The 8938-nt window shown below is 46.5% G+C and overlaps 1 protein-coding gene across 3 annotated transcripts in view; it reads left to right on the forward strand.

Moving 5' to 3' along the window:
• Positions 1-8028, forward strand: part of dnaaf9 (dynein axonemal assembly factor 9) — a 33935-nt gene extending 25907 nt beyond the window's left edge. Inside the window, exons 29-37 of one of the 3 annotated variants that reach the window (XM_061245336.1) lie at positions 1918-1955; positions 3134-3269; positions 3909-3995; positions 4133-4242; positions 5058-5132; positions 6632-6828; positions 7248-7313; positions 7433-7526; positions 7874-8028. In XM_061245336.1, coding sequence (XP_061101320.1) covers positions 1918-1955; positions 3134-3269; positions 3909-3995; positions 4133-4242; positions 5058-5132; positions 6632-6828; positions 7248-7313; positions 7433-7526; positions 7874-7980 — 910 coding nt within the window. In that variant the 3' untranslated portion in view covers positions 7981-8028. Of the gene's footprint in view, positions 1-1917; positions 1956-3133; positions 3270-3908; positions 3996-4132; positions 4243-5057; positions 5170-6631; positions 6829-7247; positions 7314-7432; positions 7527-7873 lie in introns of those variants that run through there. The other 2 variants (XM_061245337.1, XM_061245339.1) reach the window with 2 other exon arrangements.
• The last annotated feature ends 910 nt before the right edge of the window (positions 8029-8938 follow it).

Genomic DNA, 8938 nt, shown 5'->3' on the forward strand with positions numbered 1-8938 from the left:
TGGAGCACAGGTGAGATTCACCCTCTCAGCTCATACCTGGAGCAGAGGTGTGATTTACAAAAGTATTTGAATCAAAACAATTATGTATTTGAACCAGGTCTGCAGTGTACCCCCTCTAAAATGGCACGTCCAGAAATGCCTGGAGAGTTACAGAGTGAATAATACATGTAAAGGAATCATGCTTATTGCTTTGGTAGCATTTGTGTGTTATAAAAGTATTTTCAATGCAGTAGCACAATACTATTGCCTCTATATTGTTGTAGCTCACCGTTGCCTGTTTAGTGCTCATGAGTCAGTTTGAAATGACCGCAGGCTTTTCCCTGACTGTTTATTTAGAGAATAAATCAGGAATTAAGTTCAGACCCGGGGAGCGTTGGTCTTTGAAGGTGGGTGGATGGGTCATTCATTAGGCTGATTGCGGTGAATGATTGAACGTGCGTTTATGTGCAGGGTTAGTTGATAAGTCACTAGCTGGCTCTCCTCTTTGAGGGAGGGAGCAGGATTGTCACCCCCCCCCCTCCCTGAGAAGGGATGCACAGTCACTCCACACCATGAAGGAGAGAGGGGGGGTCCTCTTTTTCCTGGGGCAATTGAGTGTTAGGTAAACAGTTAAGTGTTATCTTGATGTATGTGTGCCAAGATGCTATTTTTTAAATCCTTTATGTAAGCAGAGGAGATCCATTATGAAAGCAGTTCTCTTTGGCAAGGATGCCCTGGGTGAAATGCCAGAGAGGACAGTTACAAGTGGGGAGAGAGAGAGAGAACAGGGGTAAAGACCCTGGAGCAGTCTTTGGGTGAAGGGCCTTGTTCAAGAGCCCAACAGCAGGCTTCTTTTTTTGTGTAGGGACCCATGTTCATCTCTCCAGATGCAGGTCAGCCCTTTATGCCGACCGGGGGCTCCAACCAGCAACTTTACAGTTGCCTGCACAACACCCTGCCACTAGACTGCCCTGCTGCCCAAATACACAGCAAATACTCTCTGCTTGCACATTAAAGCTCCGGTCTCTGATACTGACTCTCTGAGTTGGTGACTTCATCAAGCACACCAAGTCACTCTTCAAGCGTTTTGATACAATCACAAAATACGGTGAAATATTGTCTCGCTGCAGTCATACGGGGTTAATGTTAAGAAATGTCACTGGTTTGAAGAGATGATGCTGCCTAATCTGGTTTTCAACAGCCTGTAAGGTGTCATTCTGGTGTCCCCACATAATATGAATCCTTACAAGCCAAAATGGTGTTTCTCTGAAACCGGACTGGCGTGAAAAAGAAGCTTGTTTACGGAAAAGAATTCTGGAGGTCTGTTATAAACCATTTCTTTCTGAGACTTGGGACAAACAAAGAGGAAGTGAGATTGGCCTACGGTCCAGAATCAATGATTGACTCAGAGGTGCTAATAAAGCCAGCGTTTGGCTGGAGGTGGGTGACCTTTCCGTCCCTGAATGGGCTGAATAGAGTGGGTCTGCTGAGCACTCACTCACCGCTGCCTGGCCTGGACAGCTCGATCTGTCCCCTGAGCTCAACACAGCAGGGGCCAGGCAGTGCTGGCGTAGGCTACAGCAGGGGAAGTTAGCTCGTGTCTGGAGGGGCTGCTGGGCTACAGCTATGGAAGTTATTTCCTGGCCTGGGTAGTTTAGGGACGGCATAGGCTATGGCTGTGGCAGTTTGGTCACATCAGGGGCAGTTGGTATTGTAACATTTATTCATCGCAACTGATGGGATTGTAATGCTGATTTGCTGCAATGTAAAGTTATAGTGTAGGCTAAGAACTACATAGACCAGAATGCCATGTTTGTGAAGAACCTAGATGTACAGCTACAGTTGGAGCCTGTGTCTGACGCAGTGGGAAAGTGGGTGGGTTCACATCATACTGATGTCTGATTGGTGGATCACTCTTCCCTCTCTCCTCACCCACAGGTTCCTTTTCCCGAAGCTCCTGGAGCAGTGCAGCCAGGGTAAGATAACCGCCAATCACGTCGCCCAATATGACTCAGCCAAACATGTAACCCCATAACACATCTAACAGCGATGGCTGAGCCAATCGTATCACCCCATACTGTACCTAGCAGCAACGGCTGAGTCAATCACATCACCCCATACGTCTTCATAAGACCTCATTAAAAATAAAAAATAAATCAGCAAAGGTTCTGCTTTAAAATCTCTTCAGAATACTGCAACTTGGTTTGATCTTCTTTTTTTTCTGACGGTGTCTTCTGTTTATTCATTTTGGCTTTTATTTTAAAGCAGGACCTTTTTTCTGGATCTTCCTTGTCCAATGGCTAGAACAGAAAATGTTTTTTATTCATTTACTTCCTCAACCTTTGGCAGCGTTACAGCAAAGTTTATTTAGTTAAACAGTGATTGAAAATGAGGCTAACGCATAATCCTGTGTATGCCTTTTATTCCAGCACAAATGAGCCATCGTTGCCATGGCTGCAGGCTGCTGTACACTGTAAAACACTCATGATGTCGATCGGACGGGGATATGTTCTGTGCCACAGGAGATTATTAATACCTGACAATTACATCAATATGACTTTTGCGGAATATGTTGGAGTCGCACTTCCTCTTTAACCTTAATTGCTTTGTTCTTCAGGAATATTATGTTCCAGAAGCTGCAGTTTTATTTATGATTTAGATGATTTGAGTTTGTGAGATGAATATGTGCACATATTTTGGCAAGACTGAATATTTTTTCAGAAATGGTACACAATACTTCTAGGGTAATACTTGAGTGGTTGTCTGGTTTGGGTGCTGTTTCTTACGGTTGAGTACAGTGGTTTATGTTATTCTATGGTTGTTTGGTCGGGTTGTGGTTGAGTGGTTTGGTTGATGTTTCTCATGATTGTGTGGTTGGGTTGTGGTTCACTGGTTGATGTTTCTCATGGTTGTGTGGTCGGGTTGTGGTTGAGTGGTTTGGTTGATGTTTCTCATGATTGTGTGGTCGGGTTGTGGTTCACTGGTTTGGTTGATGTTTCTCATGGTTGTGTGGTCGGGTTGCGGTTCAGTGGTTCGGTTGATATTTCTCATGGTTGTGTCGTTGGGTTACGGTTGAGAGTTCATGCGCTTGCGTGGGTAGGTTGTGGTTGATTGGTGTGGTTAACGCCTCTCGCGGTTGATTGGTCTGTCGCAGGCTTGGTCAGCTGTGTGGCGTTCACCGGCCTGACGGGCGATCAGAGACACCCCCTCCTGCAGCAGCTCCAGCAGCTGATCCGAGCAGCCAATCCCAGCGCTGCGTTCATCCTCGCTGAGAAGGGCGCGGTCACCAGGTGAGTGGGACACATCTTGGCCAAGCACGTCAGCCCCTGGCCCTGCCCCTTAAAGGGCTCAGCCTGTTCCTTTCAGTTAACACCCCGGCCCTCTTCTGATCAGATCCTGGTGAGGCTCGTAATGTTGCCCCAATGTTTCTGAAAGAGTCAAACATAGGAAAGCAACATTCTGTAAGCCCTGGGAATCTTTACTCTCTGTGTGAAATCATTTATTATTTCTCAAAAGCTGTTAAAACCGCAACGTAGGACACAGCATTTGCAGATACAGCTCAGTGTATTTTACAGTTAAAGGCTCACTGCTGTAGGAAGCACTTTGTACAATGTGATTTTAATTTGATTGAGCGTTTGCAGATACAGTGCAGTGTATTGTACAGTTTTGTAAAGGCTGTTGTACAGGTAGACTCAGGTTACTCATTCACGCTGGTTAAATTAACTGTCACCTGTGAACTGCTACAGTAAAACCCTGTCACACACACACTCTCACACAGACACACACACACACACAAATGCATAGTCATACACACTCAGGTTAATCCAACTTAAAGGACATGCAGGTACATTCATAGCTGAATGGAGCCGTGTGCAGTATGTGTGTGAGAGTAAATCCCTTACATAAACCTATCCCTGTGTCTGTTGCAGGAATGAGGACGTGGAGCTGATCTTGTCTGAGAGCAGCTTTTCTGAGCCCCAGATGCTGAGAGCTCGGTACCTGCTCTACCCTGGATGGTGAGTCTGCATCAGGCTACAGCACCACACCTCTTCTCTGCATCATTCTGCTGCTTGTCTCAGATCAGTGGAATTAAACGTGTGTGTGTGTGTGTGTGTGTGTGTGTGTGTGTGTGCGTTTGTGCGTGTGTGTGCAGGTCCGAGGGGAAGTTCAGCACCAGGGCCCCGCTGGCTCCGCCTCTCTCTCAGGAGCGTGTGCAGTTCGGCCGGCCCCTGGAGAGGCCGCTGTTCCTGGCACGATGCAAAGGTGAGGGGGCGGGGCCTAGTGGGATGGGCGGGGCCACACCTGTCCCACACACCTGTCCGGGCTAATTGGGCTTTACTGAAGCCTCGTGCCAAGAGTTACACCATCTGGAGTCTCCCCATCCACCCGCCCATTATGCAAATACGATGGAGACTTGAGCCCCTGTTTGAACACCAGCCAGAGACACAGAATTCCCCACTCACAGTTAACTCACCAATAACCAGATATGCCAATATCAGGAACCATGCAGGAACCCTGCATTGTGCGTTATGGGTAATGTCGTTAGCCTTTTTCCCCTCCGATCCCACCCCAGTCCTACATTTTTTACTAATTCAGGTTATGGCATTTGTTCCAGTTTTAGATTGCTGATGTAATATGTTGTATGTATGTTTTGAGGATGTGTGTTTTAGTTCTTAGCGTAGTTAGCTTGTCTTAGTGCTTTAGTGATGCTACGTATAGTAAACATGCTATATATAGTTTTGGGAATGTTGTTAGCCAAGGTCTGATACTGTTACTCTCTGAATCTGATTGAATGTGCTTCTGTTCTCCTACAATGCAGTTCAGAGAACAGTTATTTCTGTTTTCAGGAAGTTGGGATGCTCTGACACTTTTAGAGTGGGCTCATTAGGAGAGGTTCAGTCCCCCTGCCATAGCAGCTTCTGAGCTGTGATCACTTTCTCTGTGAATGAAAAACAGTGAAAAGTAGAAAAAGGCTTTTGTTCCTGTGTGTGAGAGCAGCTTGGGTGACTAATGAAGATCACAGCGTATTAAATATTTAAAATGCAAATAAGTCTGAAATTCCGTCATCCCCTCCGCAGCGTTAAAATCCGCTCTGAGGCCGAGCCCTTTCACCGGGAACGTCTACAACATCTGGGGCCGAGTCCTTTTCTCTGGTAAAAAACACCTTTTCCTAACCCGTCTTTCCCTTTGGTAAGAACCTTACGCTACGTTACTTTGTGAAAAATGCATTGCCGTGGCAACCTGTGCTTTCCTTAGTTATAAACTGAAGTAAAAGAAAATAAATGAAAACATTTTGTAATCAAAGTGTCGTCATTGTGTAACCTTTTACCTCTCATTGTTCAACAGTGGTAAAGCTATGTGACCTTTCCCCCCGTAAATGTTTGACTTTGTATTTCAAAACACAAACAGTATTGGGATATTTTAGAGCAAGGAATGTCCTCCAGGCTCGTTAACTGGGTACTACGGTAGGAAACTGGTTTGTCCTTCACATATTTCCACCTGTAGATCTCAGCTCATAGTCCACCGGTGTCTTTGCTCCACTTGGTTATAGTGTATTTTGTTTAGTGTCCTTCCATGTGTCTGTGAGTTTGGTATTACGGCTGCATGGTCATGAAGTGCATCAGTTTTGGTTTTTTCTGTGAAAGGGTGACTTTGATTTTGAGAGACTGCAGAAATTTGATTTGGTGAGAGAGGGAGTGAGTTTGGTATTGCGAGAGTGCATCAGTTTTGGTTTTTTGTGTAAATTTTGGTTTTGAGAGTGTGTCCATTGATCTGTTTGTTGAAAGAAAGTAAGTTTGGTGTTGAGAGTGTAGATTGGTTGGTCTGGTGAAAGCAAGTGAGTTTGATGTTGAGAGTGTAGATTGGTTCATTTGGTTGAGTGTGTTTGGTATTGAGAGTGTAGATTGGTTGGTTTGGTGAAAGGGTGTGAGTTTGGTATTGAGAGTGTAGATTGGTTGGTTTGGTGAAAGGGTGTGAGTTTGGTATTGAGAGAGTAGACTGGTTGGTTTGGTGAAAGGGTGTGAGTTTGGTATTGAAAGCGTAGACTGGTTGGTTTGGTGAAAGGGTGTGAGTTTGGTATTGAGAGCGTAGACTGGTTGGTTTGGTGAAATGGCGTGAGTTTGGTATCGTGTTTGCATGGAGAGAAAGCGTGACTCTGGCAGTCGATCAGAATGGGAGAAATGAATGCTGATGATGCGGTTTCTCATTACCCTCAGCACCATTTAGACTGAGTTCCTTAATTTAACACCACCATACAGCACTACCTGTGGTGCCCTTGGTTATTCTTAGTTGTTTTGTTGACATTATTGTGGTTCTTCTTATTATTATTATTATTATTATTATTACTATTATTTTTGCCTGTGCATCTAGTTGTGGGAAATGCTGTTTCGATTACACTGGGGTGCGTTTTTGAGCTGTGACCCCAAAACTTTATTTTAGTTTTCTCTGGACTGGGCGATCTCATCAACCTGGTTCCGTTGTGGTCCCCTCGTGGTCCTGCACGGAAATGCACCCCGTCCCCAAAAAAGCACGTTGTTCTCTTCCTTTCGAGACCCTCCCATCAGCCCTCAGCGTATGAGGGGGGGGCGTGGCCAACACTGTCAGCTGACTTTCGTTCCCCACCCTCTATACCCCCCTCCCCCCTCCCCTCCAGACTCGGAGCAGTTGATGGAGGTGAGCTACAATGTCATCAGCGGGACTTTGGGTGTGGTCCCCATCCAGGAGGGCCCCAGCCCCCCTCCCCAGGCAGTGGAGCCCCGCCCCCGCGGCCCAGAATGCTTCCTGCTCTTTGACGGAGTCGGCCTCACCCAGGATGGTGTCAAGATCTGGCTGAGACAGTGCGCCAAGCAGGTATGGCATGACCCTCATGTACCCTGTCGACCGGTTATTATATAGGAACAGCACTACCCAGATATACCCTCTAGACCAGGGATTATCAAATCACAGCCCTCAAGGTCCAAGGACTGCTGGTTTTCCACCTTCCCTTTACCTGGGAGTCTGGTGTGAAGACATTATTAGTATTATTATTATATTGCATTATTATTCAGCTAATTACCTGGCAGAAAAGAAAACCAGGGCCTGATTTGGATTTGAGGTCCAGATTTGATGATGGCTGCTCTAGACTCCCCATCGTTAAGGGACAGCACTACCCACACATACCCTGTAGACTGGCCATCATCCAGGTCCTAGGCTGGTATCAGGAGTGCCTTTGCACTGTCGTAGTGGTGAAAGGTGATGGCTCACCTTGCTCTGTGTTTCCGTGGTGACAGAAGACCGTGAAAAGAGCGAGGAGAACCCATGAGATGCTGACCCTGCAGGAGATCAAGAACATTCACGTGAGTTCTGCCCAACGCACCATGCATGGAGATCCTCTGCTTCACACCATGGCCCTGAAATGCGCATCTGTTTAAACATGATGAAACTGATCATTGTCATCTTCACTCTCTTTCCACAGGTGAAGCGACACTTGGACCCCCTTCCAGCAGGTTACTTCTACAACGGACACCAGTTTGTCAACTTCTTTGGAGAGAAAATGAACTTCCATCCATGTATCCTTTTACACTGTGGGAACTTTTTGAGTCCTTTGGCGAACAAAAAGCTAGCGCTCCATGGAATTTGACCTCCATTGAAACAAAGTAAAACAAATAAAATAATAAGATAAAAAAAAATATATATATATTATCAAATGTTACATTTCCTGTGAGATGTGTGCTGTCTTGCTCATGTACACTGGCATCTGTATCTTCTCAATCTCAGTTTTGCTGTCCCTACTTGTTGCCTTTAGGAGGCTATAGTTGGAGCACCTATAGACCTTCGGTCTTCTTTTGTGGCAAATGGAAAAGGTGTGGCTGGGCCTACCGCTTGCTGTGTTATCTGCCTTATATTGAGACTTCAGTGATGGAGCAGTTTATAGATGAGTACGTGGAAGAAGCCAACAAGGAGATTGAGCGCTTCAACCGCGAGCTGGAGCAACAGGGACAGCCCGACCTGTTCGACCCCTAGAGGCTCCACCCACTCCGCAAGGTCATCCCATCGTTTGTCTGTGAGGGATTCCAGGGAGGGGGGTGGGGCAGGGTGGGAAAGGGTGTGGGTGGGTTGTGAGGGTCTATACCACAACGTCATGCCATCCACAAAACCTGGGGTCTCCATTTTCCATTAAGGGAAAAGAAACGGGCCAGTCACACGAGTCTCTGACTTGAATGCCATTAGAGAGTCAGGACCATAGGCCTGAGCTGGGTCCTCATGAACCATGTCCTCATAAAGCCATGTTTATGTGAAAAGTGTAAGTCTGATCTGAACCTGACCACTATCAGAGAGCCAGGACCATAGGCCTTCGCCAGGTTCTCATAAGTCATGTTTATGTGAAAAGTGTAAATAAACATTCCTCTTGATATGCAGAGTGTGGCTCTGACCACAGCTCATGAGGAACACAACGTGTACACACGTCGGGTCATTGAGGTCGCTTTTGCCAAGTTGCAGGGCTGACCGATATGCTGCAGCTTGTTGATGCCAAGCCCTTCTGTGGGCAGGTACATGCTGTTCTTTGCCAAATGACAAGCAGTCATTGGCCCAACCCATTTCTGTGTAAATAAGCACTTTACAGTGGCCTCAAAACTACCGACGTGTATCGCAAAGGCTCTCTGTGTAGCAGTGGCATCTATAGTGTTACAGACAACATGGAGGACAGGAAGTGGCCAGGTCAGGTCTCGACTTCTCTCCTCAGAGGACCCAGGGAAGCCCAATGTCATCTTAGCATGACGTGCAAAGGCACAAGTTACATGTCAAACACGAGTCGACATGCCAGGTTTGTTATTTGGTTGTTCAGCCATGAGCTCTAAACCATTATGCTGGGAGGACTTCCCACATGGCCATGTACACGATGTACAGCCCCAGTTCACAGTCACGACAGCTCATGTCATGTCCCGACCACACAGGATCGGTGTGGGTTCCACTGGGAGGG

Source organism: Conger conger, chromosome 6 (assembly GCF_963514075.1).
Source record: "Conger conger chromosome 6, fConCon1.1, whole genome shotgun sequence".
Lineage (NCBI taxonomy): Eukaryota > Metazoa > Chordata > Actinopteri > Anguilliformes > Congridae > Conger > Conger conger.